General features: G+C 39.7%; 1 protein-coding gene across 6 annotated transcripts in view; it reads left to right on the top strand.

Annotated features, from left to right (window-relative positions):
* Positions 1-12244, top strand: part of LOC121282219 (nuclear transcription factor Y subunit alpha-like) — a 64197-nt gene extending 51953 nt beyond the window's left edge. For 5 of the 6 annotated variants that reach the window (XR_005944020.1, XR_005944017.1, XR_005944019.1 and 2 more), the window contains 2 exons: positions 7163-7203; positions 9447-12244. Coding sequence is in view for 1 of the 6 variants with exons in the window: in XM_041195815.1 (XP_041051749.1) it covers positions 7163-7171 (9 nt within the window). In the remaining 5 variants the exon portion in view is untranslated. The remainder of the gene's footprint in view (positions 1-7162; positions 7204-9446) is intronic. The other variant, XM_041195813.1, reaches the window with a different exon arrangement.
* The last annotated feature ends 1295 nt before the right edge of the window (positions 12245-13539 follow it).

Here is a 13539-nt window from a genome sequence, read left to right as displayed (position 1 = left end):
ACTGCGGGAAAGAGCAGGTGAGTGGGACTAATTGGGATAACTCTTTCAAAAGAGCTGGCATAAGCATGATGGACTGAATAATAGCTGTCTATGCTGTGTGATTTTATGAGCTAAGAGGATATGAGTTCAGTGGGACAAGAAAAAAGATTAACAAGTGGTCCTGGTAACTTCCTGTTTGTGAAATTTGGGGAGAAGGTAAAAAGTGGCAGTATGGCTTGGGAGACTTAGAGATTGGAGAAGTATTGGGGAAGATATCTAGATGAAATGCCTGGGAGATAATGGTGTGGTGTTCAATAATGGGGTCAGGCTACAGCCAGGGGTGGGAAGAGGAGTCAGATTGTTGCTGTTAAGTCTCAGCCAGGTTGATGTTCTTACACCTTCCACCGATTCTGAATATTGATCTTTTATTTTAATAATGAACATTTTAAAAGTGTATTTTTTTCCAAATAATGGTTGTGAAGATACTTTCCTTATTTCACAGTGAGTTACTTGGCTTTGTTGTTGTAAAATTAGATCAGATAGCTTATTTTAATGTTAAATGTTCTTTCATGAAGCATATCATTTAATTCAGCTAGTTACTGTATACTGTGAAGCTGGTTCATGCAGCTTTGAGCCACTATCTATGATTCTTTTAATGTATTTGTTATGGTTTGATGTCAGATGGAATTTTGATTATTGTCATTCCTGAAATAACTGGCTGCTATGGATGAAAGTTTCCTGTGATAGACTCTGATTTCACACAAAGCAGACTCCCTGTTGTATCAGTGATGAGCAGGATCTTTATAGAACATCTTGTTTCTCCCATCAGTGAAATTTCTTCCTTCAGAGGAATTGACCACAAGTTCAATACCCCTTTGCTTGGTTCCAATATGTGTTTAGCGCCACCCACTCCCAATATCCAAGTCTTGATTAGACAGAGTAAATGCCGAACGTTTCATCTGTATATTTCAATGTAAATAAATTGGATTAGTTATTTAAAAAGAAACAAATTTAGTTTAGTGTCAAATAGAGAGAATCCTACAAGAACCAAGTTTACAGTTTAGCATATTGAGGGTAAATTGTTTGATCTGGGCCACATTTTCTTTACCAGGGCAGTAAACAAAAGGCACTAATTTTGGTTGATTTGAGATGTTTTGATTCCAGAAACTTTGGGCCACTTGAATGAAACAACAGATATCAAAATCCCAACTTTAACAGTTCATGAAAGCTTTTTTTTTCTTTTCATGGGATGTGGGCTTTGCTGGCCAGGCTAGCATTTATTGCCCATCCCTAATTGCCCTTGTCTAGAGGGCATTTAAGAGGCAACCACATCGCTGTGGGTCTGGAGTCACATGTAGACCAGACCAGGTAAGGATGGCAGATTTCCTTGCCTTGAGAAGGTGTTGGTGCGCTGCCGCCTCGGACCACTGCAATCCATGTAGCGTAGGTACACCGGCAGTGCTGTTAGGGAGGGAGTTCCAGGATTTTGACCCAACGACAGTGAAGGAATAGCGATATATTTCCAAATCGGGATGGTGTGTGCCTTGGAATGGAGTTTGCAGGTGGTTGTGTTCCCATGCATCTGCTCCCCTTGTCCTTCTAAGTGGTAGAGATCAAGGGTTTGGAATGTGCTGTCGAAGGAGCCTTGGTGAGGAGCCTAGGTGAAGATGGGATCTGTGTCAGAGATCAAATAGGTTCTACTTTTAACTATCTATCTGAATGAAAAAGCAATGCTGCAGATATCAGGTCAAAAGTCAATTGAAGTAGCAATGTTGGAAATGAAGAGAAGTCTAAGAGAGGAGAGAGCATGCCAGTGGGTCTAGGGAAGGAAGAATAGTTTTATATCCATTAGGTAGAGAACATAAGAGAACATTATGGGATTCAACACATAATTCGGTACATATTAGCATAATTAAGTCTAGCCTTATTTCAAATTTTAAGGAAGGGGGTTGCTTTTGAACTGCTAGTGAATGAACATAAATCAGATAGAGAAATATGGCTGGAGAAGCTGATACTATGTGTGTGTGGTAAAGTACTTCAGATTTAGCTCCAGTAGATACTTCGATATGATGGAATTAAACCATTTTTGTTGTTTTGACTTCACACCAGGAGGATATGGGTGTAAACTTAAAGTGTAATGTAAAGCCTGTGTTCATATTGTGAAGAGTTAGCAGTACAAATAGGTGCTTAAAAACTGTAGTTGGAGGGCGATGATTAATAATACTCAATGAGTTAATACTGGTGGATCATTTCGTGGAGATCTTCCAGATAATTTTATGGCTGTTAGATCAAGAAATTAAAAACCTGAGTCTGAGCAAATAGCATTTTGTGGTCTCATGAGCACTGGGGAGCCCATGGTTGGAGTAAGCTAGATTCTCCATATTGGACAACTATCAGGCATTTCATTAAATCCAGTGAGCTTGTGACCCCTTGCAACCTGGGACTGCATGGCTGCACAAAATGAACAACTGTTGGTTCAAGAGGAAGTCCAGTGCGCAATCAAGGAACCCCCCCCCACCAACCGGCCAACAAAATCTGAGCATGCTAAAAGCTTTTACTTCTGTAGAATACGACAGAGAGCCTTCATCCAGTCACTCTGAATGATCAGCAAAATGAAAGGATGTATTCTGAATATAGTATTCGTGCATCAGATGAGGGAAGATCAGTTATCAAAGGAAGGAATTCCTATCTTCGTGATATATTTGGGCTTAGAGCCAAAATCAAACCAGATATCCATTTTGGATAAATAAATGAAGGGAAGTTATAGCAACATTGCTGTACGATGTATTATTAGAGAATGATTTGAATCTTAATATACACCAGGCCTATGTAGCTATTTTGGCTTAGCAGTATTTGTGGTAGACACCTCATTTTCAAGTATGTCCAAGTTGTAACTGATTTCAAAATTGCAATTAACAGCTAAACCTATGCTAAGGAATTTAGAAACATAAGAGCAAGAGTAAGCCATTCGACCCTTTGAGCCTACTCTTCCATTTAACTCAATCATGGCTGATCTTCTACCTCAATGCCATCTTCCCGGTATCCCTTGATGCCATTTGTGTCTAGAAATCTGTTGACCTTTGCTTTGAACATACTCGATGACTGAGCCTCCACAGCCCTCTGAGGTAGAAAATTCCAAAGATTCAGCACCCGCTGACTGAAGAAATTCCTCCTCATATTGGCCCTAAATGGCTGACCTCTTATCCTGAGAATGTGTCCCCTGGCTCTAGACACCCCCCAGCGAGGGGAAACATCCTTCCTGTATCTACCCTGTCGTACCCTGTAAGAATTTTGTACACTTCAATGAGGTCACCTCTCATTCTTCTAAACTCTAGAGAATACAGACCAGTCTCCTCAATCCCTTCTCATAGGACAATCCCACCATCCCAGGGATTAGTCTGGTGAAATTCGTTGCACGCTTACTCTGGTCAGTATATCCTTCCTTAGCTAAGGAGTCCAAAACTGCACGCAATATGTGATCTCACCAAGGCTCTGTACAACTTCAGCAAGATTTCCTTACTCTTGTACTCAAATCCCCTTGCAATAAAGGCTAATGTACCACTTGCTTTGCTAATTGCTTGTTGCACTGGCATGTTAGCTTTCAGTGACTTATGAACAAGAACATGAAGTCTCTTTGGACATCAATACTTTCCAGCCTCTCCCCATTTAAGAAATACTCTGCATTTCTGTTTTTCCTACCAAAGTGGATAACTTCATGTTTTTCCACATAACATCCCATTTGTCATATTCTTGCCCACTCGCTGTCTGTTTAAATCTCCTTGAAGTCTCTTTGCATCCTCCTCACAACTCCCATTCCCACCAATTCTTGTGTCATCAGCAAACTTGGAAATATTACATTTGGTCCCCACATCCAAATCATTGGTATCGATTATGAATAGCTGGGGTCCAAGCACTGATCTTTGTGGTACCCCATTAGTCACAGCCTGCCAACCTGAGAATGATCCATTTATACCTACTCTGCTTTCTGTCCATGAACCAATCCTCAATCCATGCCAGTATATCACCCCCAATCCCATACGCTAGAATATAAAAGCAAATGCTGTGTATGCTGGAAATCTGAAATATAAACAGTATAAAATCCATCACATTTCTACTTCTCTTTAGCTCTGAAGAAGAGTCACTGTTCCAGAATCTATAGAATTTTGAAAGATGATCACCAATGCATCCGCTACCTCTAGTGCCACCTCTTTGCAATCACCTCTTTCAGTGCCTTGGGATGTAGATCATTAGGTCCAGGGGATTTATCAACTTTCCCATTAATTTCTCCAGCACTTTTTTACTAATACTAATTTCTTTCAGGTCCTCAATCTCATTGGTCCCTTGGCTCCACAGTATTTCAAGGGTTTTTTTTGGTATCTTCCTCTGTGAAGACAGGCACAAAATATTTGTTTAATTTCTCTGCTATTTCCTTATTATCCATTGCAAATCCTCCATTCCCTACCTGTAATGGGCCTGCATTTGTCTTTACTAACCTTTTTCTTTTTACATACCTATAGAAGCTTTTTTAAATTTGGCCACAAGAAATAGGTGGGGCCGGGAGGAAGGGGACATAGAATCTGAAGGGAAAATGATTTGCAGGGTTGGGGGTTGGAGTGCCCGTTATCTTCCTAACTCTATAATTCACTCAGTGGTGGGGGCTGGGGGAAGGTTGAGAGTGGCCCGTCCGCACTGGGATCAGTTAAGGGCAACTTAAGGGTTTCTTCTCGTCGTGTGGTGGTGGTCTCCCTGAGGGCTTTGGGTGGGGTCCCTCCTTCCCTCACCAAAGAGTTCCCTTCCCAGCCGGTCCTGCCTGCCTGGCTCCGGAAAGCCGGACCTCGCTTACATGGTTCCAGGGAGATGTCCACAAAGCTGTTTTTATGTTCCTCGCTAGTTTATTTTCATATTCTGTTTTCTCTTTCATTATCAATTTCTTGGTTGTGCTTTGCTGAATTTTAAAATGCCCCCGAACTTCAAGCTTACTACATTTTTTGGCAACTTTATGTGCCTCTTCCTTTGACCTAATAGAACCTTTCATTTCTCTTTGTTACCCATGGTTGGATCATTTTTCTTGCTGGCTTTTTGACCATTAAAGGAATGTAAGTTTGTTGCAAGTTTTATTATAGTGGAGGAAGGGTGTGTGCTGCTGCCTCCGCTCTCTTGGCCGCTTTCACATGATCCGAGAGGTGAGGAGGATCCAAGATGTCTCGGTAGCTTGGCAGCTGCACCATGGGGAAGGCGAGGAGGCAGGCCCTAAGAGTTACCTCAGCCAGAATGGGGTTTGAACCCGTGCTGCATTATTCTGAATCACACTGTTAGCCAACTGAGTTAAGCAGTTCCTACTTTGGGCCACATTATTTTTACAAAAGACAAGATATGAAAATCCAGGATCTCAGAAGACATAGAACTGAATTTAATGTGATGGTAGTGTTCCCAATGATGGGCAGCAAAGCAGGGGGCAACCTGCCTCGGCCATTTCGGGAGCCTTGGCCCAATTCTGTGCCCTCAGGCAATTAACTGTCTGGTGTCAGGGCGCCTGCCCTTTAAGCACACAGATTCCGCTTCCAAAAGCTGCTGGCTAATTTGAGCTGACAGCTCTTCAATCCCAGCACCACCACCAGGTGCAATGGCCACTGCTGGAACTACACCCAACCCAGAACAGCTTTGTGGACACCTCCCTAGAACCATGTAAGTGAGGTCCAGCTTTCCGGGGCCAGGTAGGCAGGACCGGCTGGGGAGGGAACTCTTTGGTGAGGGAAGGAGGGACCCCACCCCAAGCCCTCAGGGAGGCCACCACCACACGGCAAGAAGAAACCCTTAAGTTGGTCTTAATTGATCCCAGTGTGGATGGGCCACCGTCCCCCATCCCCCACCACTGAGTGAATTACAGAGTTAGAATTACAGAGACGGGCAACCCAACACCCCCCCCCCCCCCCCCTCCATCACTTTCCCTCCTGATTCTATGTACCCTTCATCCCACGCCCCCCCCCCCCCCCCCCCCCCCCCCAACCTACTTCTTGTGGCCAGATTAAATTCCACCCACCCATTGTCTCAGACAACACCTATCATCAAACCTTTCAACAAGATAGCATGTTTTAAAGGTTGAATTGTAATAGTGCCACAGAATAGCAACATAAAGGCAACCTAGGTTGGGAATTTAAAAGAACAAGAGTCAGAGAGGTAGCTTAGAATGAGTAAAGGGAGTACAGGACAACCAATAAAGGGAATGCTAAAATTCCAAAAGGAGTCTGGGAGAAGAAGTGGAGGAGCTGTGAAGAGGGAGCACAGAAATGAAGACAACAAAAAAAGAGCTGAGCATCATGTCAAGCTTGTAACTTGGCGAGGGCATAAGAAGAACAAATTGTTTGGATTGATATAAGGAGGAGGTCAGAGGTTGTAAAAACCTAGCAGAACAACAGAACCTAGAACAACATTGGGGACAGAAGGACAAAAGGGATCAGAAAAAAGTGAAAGGGAAGAGGGAACAGGCAGTGGCTTGCATCCATTGAGCAACTTTGAGAATTTCTTTCTGATAGAAAAAAAAATGTAATTTATTAAAATTGGCACATGTTGGTGTGAAACTGAAGACCAAAGTAATTTTGATGTAGAAATGCAAATACTGGAAAGAGAGAGAGATCAAGACAATGCTTACAAAACTGCCAATAGTAAAGAGGGTGGATCACATCACATGGCAGTTGCAGTGGATAAAGGACTATTGAAAAAGTAGAAATATCTTGAGTTCTGACAAAGCATTACCCAAAGCATTAACCCACAATTTATTTTCAGAGCTGACAGATCTGCTGTATATTTCCAATGGTGTGTAACTGTTACCTAATTAACCTGATCTTTTATCGGCTGCATGTTATAAGCTTTGTATGCATTAACATTACAACACGTAGATATATATGAGCATATATGCAATGCAATATAGTTAAGGGGAAAGCCTGTCATATGTTTCTTGAGAGTATACAGTTTATTTTGTTATCTCTCCCACTTTAGAATGTGTACAGTAAAAAGGAAAATATTGAAAGTTGTACATAGACTGTCAATACAGTTTATTTTCTCCACCCCTCGAGTTATATCCTTGTGAAAAATGTAGCCCTAAGAATTTGTTGAAAACTAACCCTTAAGGTTGCCACCTGTGATTTCTGTGATATTTATTTGTATATTTATATTTATTCAACAGCCTGAATGATTTCTGAGTAGGCTGTAGAAAAAACAAAAAAGGTAAAGTATTATTCTGTTACATTTTCAGAGTGGTGTAGGGGTACCATCTTCACCCTGCACTCTGAGATTCTCCTCAACAGAAGTTCTCATATAATGCAGTTTCAGTTGAGGTAGTATTGACAGTAGGGAAAATAGAGTAATAAATCTATCACACTTGAGCTTATTAAAGCCATTAAATTACAGAATCTATCTTTTTGACCACAGAAAATGTATCACAATTACAATACAGTAGTATAATCTTTTTAAGCTGGTACTCTTATCCAGAATCCATATTAATAAAACTGCTCATTGACCATGGTTTGAGGCGGTGCATTTAGCACTTGGTAAACTGAAAAGTTACACTCTGACCCCAGTACTTTAATCTGGAAAGAAACCAATTTTAGTAAGTACTCCTTTATTTGTTAAACCAACAACCTAGCACTTAACCAAAATAATACGTCCAAGCTCCCTCTTGTTTGTTAAGGCAGTGGCTCTGCTTCTGCTGCTGATGATATTTGGTCTTAATTGTTGCTGTCTGATTACTATCCCTGGATGTTTCCTCAGTTTGACCCCCCAATTAAAAGAAATTGAACAACAGTCACAGTATTTCAAGGAACTGTTCACACAAGCTAAACACAAAGCAAAATAATGCAGATGTTGGAAGTCTAAAAACAAAAACAGAAAAGGCTGACAATGATCAGCAAGTGTGGCAGCATCTGGAGAGTAGCAAAATTCATTCAGTTGACATTTCAGGTCACAGAATGTTCTTTAGTCCGAAGGAAGAATTTTACACCTGAAACATTGACTTCTGTTTCTTGACAGATGTTTCCTGATCTGAGTATTTTTGACTATTTCTGCTTTTCGTTTTCATATGTACTGCAGCAGCTTCAGTTTGCTCTATCAGTGTAATGTGGGCTTGTGTTTATTTGTGACGCACTGTATCATATATCTTGAATATGTTGTTCTGAGATCATTAATATTCTAGCAGATTTTGTGGCGTTGGATTGACCTTGATTAATGAGGGTGCACGATAAGATGAGAGACTTTTATCACAGCAGTGAGCAGCATCATAAAATATTGATGAAGTGTTTGAAAGTGGTAGAAAGGAAAAGTCTTTCAGAGTTTTCTTTTCATTGAGAAGCCAAGATTGACAGTCAGTACCCCTACTTGACTCCACTAATGTTGAAAAGATTTAAAAGCGCGTAGATGAGTGAAACAATTAATAGGTGATGTGAAGCCTTGGTTTTAAAAGCCTGAAGATTGTAGGGAGGAGGTAGGGATATAGGGAGCCAACAGAGTTTTGATTTGAGTCACATTAGGCACATGTGACAAGTCTTGATTGTAACAGTTAAAAGCTAAGGCAATGGATGCATGTGCACCTCTGGAAAGCTTAGAGCACTAGCCAGAGTGACATTGATGAAATAAAGGGAGGATAGGAATGGTTGTGATAGAGTTTGGAGGCTAGACGTAAGAACTGGATCACCTATCAGATATCAAGAGGTATTAAAGCTTCCTGACGTATGGAAATGTTCAGGTCTTGGACTGACTTAGCTATCACAGAATATTAAGAGTTCTTGGGGAAGGGGAAAAAGTGTTTACCATGAAAAAGGAATCTGGACTTCTTGGAGGCAGCTATAGAAATGATGGAGATTTGTTAATTCTATAAGCTAAGAAGGATTAACGATAGAGACATCAAGGTAAAAGGTCTAGCTATTGGTTAGTTTTGCAATAAACATGAAAAAGCTTTGAAAGAAAGAATAATGCTGTTATATCAAAGAACATGGAGGAGATTCAGCCATTGCACTGCGAGAGAAATGGAGGTTGTGTTTAGCGAGGAGCTGCTCTCAAGAAAGTTGATCATAGAATGGAATCTTTAGCATAAGTGGATAAGCATCAATGTGGAGAGGGTATTATGAAATGGACCAGAGTGAGACAGAAGACAAAGTTATGAGGAACCCCTAAGTTAATGGAAAATGCCAGAGAATCCACTATCAATTACAGTCCATGTCATGTTATTTCAGAGACATTTAGGTAAACTTGGAACAGATGATCTCTACAATTCAGCTTATTCTTTGTCCTTATATCTACCCTTCCCATAAATGAACTATTTAGGCCCTTCAATTCAGGAAGAATATATAAATCTGTTGGGGAGCATTTCTTAACTAGTAGTTTTCTGAATCAGTTGTTACATCAAACTTATTTGTGTGACATTTGACATTTTACAGAGACTTAAATTAACCTTTTCCTTTTTCCCCTCTCTGTAGAAACACCAGCAGCAGAATGAAGAAATAGTGGGTCAGGTGATCAGGGTGGCCTAAACCTCTGCCTTATGCAAGTCTTTTGAAACAAGCACCGAGTCAAATTGATGGTCTCTCCTCAGCCCAGTATTCCTACATTGACTGCCTCGCCTGCATTCCTGAAACAGAAACGGAGCTTTATATCAAAATGGTCTTCTCCGGGAAAAACCTTTTCGTTGCAAACCTTGAACATTTAGACTAAAAAGTACTGGATTATGAATAATGGGGGCAAAACCCACTTCAATAGAAAAAGGACTGAGAGTAACTTTGTTTATTCTAGATGGAGAGAACCAATTTTGCACCTGCTTTCAGTGGTGATGGTATGTAGTCTGTATTAGTTTGGGATGGGGTGGAGGGGAACCCTCCTGATGCTTTGTCCACTTTTAGAAAGTTGGCAGAGGTCAAAGTGTAGAGTTCTGTATGTTTATCAAAGACTTCTGGGGTGGGGGGTGGGAAGGGCAGATACAAGTGGAATAAAGTTATCTTATAATGGGTGAGGTGGGGGGAGGAGGGGGTTTACCTAATTCATTTGGTATGTTATTATGAAACTTACATGATTTTGTATTTTTTCCAGTGTTTGTTAATTAAGAGATAATGTACAAGTGCATTTTTTTTAAACTTTCATTGTGTACCCAATGCAAATACTCAGTAAAATGTAGCAGAAACACTGCTTCCTGAGAGACAGTAAAACCATTTTGGAAGATAAACATTTTATTTTACAAAAATGGTGATAAGTTGGATGCAATTTCAGTGCTTCAAATATGGCTGTAATGCAGCAAAAGACATTTTTTCTCGAAAGGGGTGATAGAATATATTACAAAATAGTAAATGAGTGCAGCATGAGGGCTAACATTGTAGTTCCAACATTTGATCACGAAGGTAAGTGATCTTAAGTAGGACAGCAATAGACCTTACCTTAGGCCTCTGAGTTGGTGGTTGAGGGAATCCCAAAACATTAAGCTATGGTTGCTACTCCTTGCCATCTTCATGGCTTCTGGAAAGTATGGATATGTGGATGTTGAAGGGGAAAATTCAGTGACTCCATAGTTAAACGGGTGTGCAGCATCCCATCTCTCAAAAAGTGACAAATTTGGTTCGATCAGAGAAGTGTGCTGCTGATAAAAGCTTACTCCAGCAGGTGTTGGTGCTTTAGGAGCTTATTTTAGGGGTTGGAGAGTAGTGGAAACGGGAGATACATTTACAAGAAATGGCAGTTATTTTCAATATTCTGCTTTTTTTCTCATTTCAAAGGCACCAGACTATATTTTTCCCCTAGAAAGCTGTTGCATGAGTTTTATTCCTACATTTAAAATGAACACTATGAATTGTAGCAGCATGAGTGAAGTCTAAGCGTAAAATATAATTTCCTCTAGTGTTATTATGCTTTCATCGCAGAGTTGAATTTTTTTTTACCGTTTTGGTATATGCCAATTACTGCCCTCTAGTTAATAATATTTTTTAAATGAAAAGGAAAACCATTGCATTAATAAGTAAGTCATTTTTCACCTGTGACTTGTATTCAAATCCAGCAAGAAGAAAAATGAAGTTTAATTTTCTCTTGGGCTTGCAAGGTGTGTTAAAACACAGGACTTTGGCTTCAAAAAGCAGTCCAACTACCTGCTGGAGCAATGGAATATGATGCCAGTGCATTAAGATAATACCCTTTCACATCCATGTAGATAAAAGGAAACGAAGAGCTACCCTCCAGGATGTTTGTTAAACATGCTAAGAAAAAGCACTAGGCAGTCTTCATGTAGCACTTGATCCTAGCTCTTCAGTGTATGTGGTGGAACTGCAGTATCTTTTTTTAGTCAGAAGGCAATATACCGTTAGAACTCGATTTCAAATCCAACCTAGACAGCAAAAAGGTGTTCTGACTACAAGAATAGGCATGGTGTATTACCTGTAAAAAAAAAACCCTTTCAGTTATGGAAGATTTCAAATCTAACTTCTTCACTGGATGTAAGTCTCATAGCTAACAGAATTCTAAATGAAATGAATTTAGGGCATTGTTTATTTTTTTTAGTAAGCTCAAGTCCACAAAAAGCCTATGATGTGCATTAATTGGGCAACACAAGAGCCATTAATGTGGGAATTAAAATATCACTGTGCTGTTACATATGATTCTCCTACTGATGGATGATTAATGGACACCAGAGAAACAATGCAAGTGTTTTTAGGCAATTACAGTTTTGCCCAATAACAACCTTGGAAATTCCAAGTACATGTGCAGGTCCTTCAGTGTTTAGGAATGAGGCACATCAATAGAACGGTGCTTATGAAGTTTTACCCTTGTCTAGCCCACATGTGCTTGACCAGGCTGTACTCCAAGGCAATAATGTGTAAATTGTAAAGACCTTTAAACCAATCAACAGGAACCAAACTCAACATTTCCTGATTCCTAATGCACCTTCCACACATGCACCAGAAGAACCAGTTAGTCAGATAATTGCCTTTTTTCACCCCTGCAATCAATTAACTTTACAGTGACTGAGTAGCACTGAAACTCAGTCTTAAGGGCTTTGAATATCAGGTAGAACATTTTAATTGTTGCAGATATTATAAAAGTCTTGCAGATTATAAATATTTCAACCAATGCATTGAAATGAGTGCAACTTCTTTTTGTATATAGGTTACAGATTTATAATTTTTTTATATACAGCATTTGGTTTGTAAGCATGAATCTATGAATTTAGCTGTAGAAAATAAAAGTACTGTGTACGTGGTTCAGCTAATAAAACCTTACCATTTTAGTATTTTAAAAAGTCTTGTTTACATCTTGATTAGCTTGCTAGACTCTGGGTTAATTTAGTTTGACACAAGATTTAAGTTTACTTCCTGCAGTATCTGCTAATATTGCATTTTTTTGCCCAGCGATTTAGAATTTGGACTGTTGGTGAACACTCTAGAATTGGTGTTTTATTTCCAGTTGAAACATTTGAAGTAGCACACACTGGGGTACGACAGTAGCTGGATAGCTAACGTGCTTGCAAACCTCTTTGCACCTGGAGATTCTTACATAATACAAGTCCATTGTGTTTTATAGCTAAATGGAAGAATGTTAAATTTTCTTTACGCAAGATGTTTGGAACCATTTTATTTTCAAATATCACTGTTGCCCAGTTGGTGTGAAGGTTTCATGTACTTGTTTTGCCTCCAATCTAAGTGAAGGAATTTCAGCTCTCTACATGTAGAGCTGCAAAATGTTTCATGTGCCATTGGATGCCAGTGCTATTGGTAAGAGTGTTGAACTTAAAGCTTTTTAGGTGGCATATGTATGCTAGATGCACAAAAATGGCTGCCAGTCTCTTTAGTAGATAGGAATTTCCTATGTTATCAATTCTTCAAGAGAAGTTAATCTAAAAGGCACAGAACCCTAACTGATCACCTGCTTTTATTGCTAAGTTGCCCCTTCCAGCATTTGGTATCTAGGCAACAGTGGCATTGTGGTGGAACTTCAGCTTGGGTATAGAGTGTGTTCTTGTCTTTGTTCTTGAAGGATGACCATTTACAAACTACAGAAATAAAACAGCTGGGGGCCAGTTTATAGTCACCAATTGCCACTTTTCTACATATTATTCAATGTGCAAGGTTTTTTTTTAAAATGCACTAAAGCTAACTGGAAAAAAAATGTCTAAATAATTGTGAAATAAGAACGTCTTTCATCTGAACCTGTAAAGGGCTCTAATTTAATCATTAAGACTTAGACAGTTTAGGAGCCTGGTCACCCAATTCTCCCATTTTAGGTGGTTGATTTATTATAATCACAATAGGGTTACATCTCTACTCCTGTAATGTTATTAAAACCAACTGGCACCCCAAAAATTTAGCTCACAGGGATTAAAGAATTAAGCTTTTATCAAGAAAGCCAGTCCTGAGCATGAGACTAAAGGCTGGTGAGTTTGGTATTTGAACCAAGCACATTAGGACAAATTAGTGTAATAAGTCACTTAAAGCTCCGCTTACCAAAAACAGACAGGGATTTTGTTAAAACTCTGGACACTGCTAAAATTAAATATCGAGGAGAGGCAAAAAAGGAAACCCATCAGGCTATTTTACA

This window comes from Carcharodon carcharias, chromosome 9, assembly GCF_017639515.1.
Source record: "Carcharodon carcharias isolate sCarCar2 chromosome 9, sCarCar2.pri, whole genome shotgun sequence".
Taxonomy (NCBI): domain Eukaryota; kingdom Metazoa; phylum Chordata; class Chondrichthyes; order Lamniformes; family Lamnidae; genus Carcharodon; species Carcharodon carcharias.
This window is presented reverse-complemented; position numbering and strand designations above follow the sequence as displayed.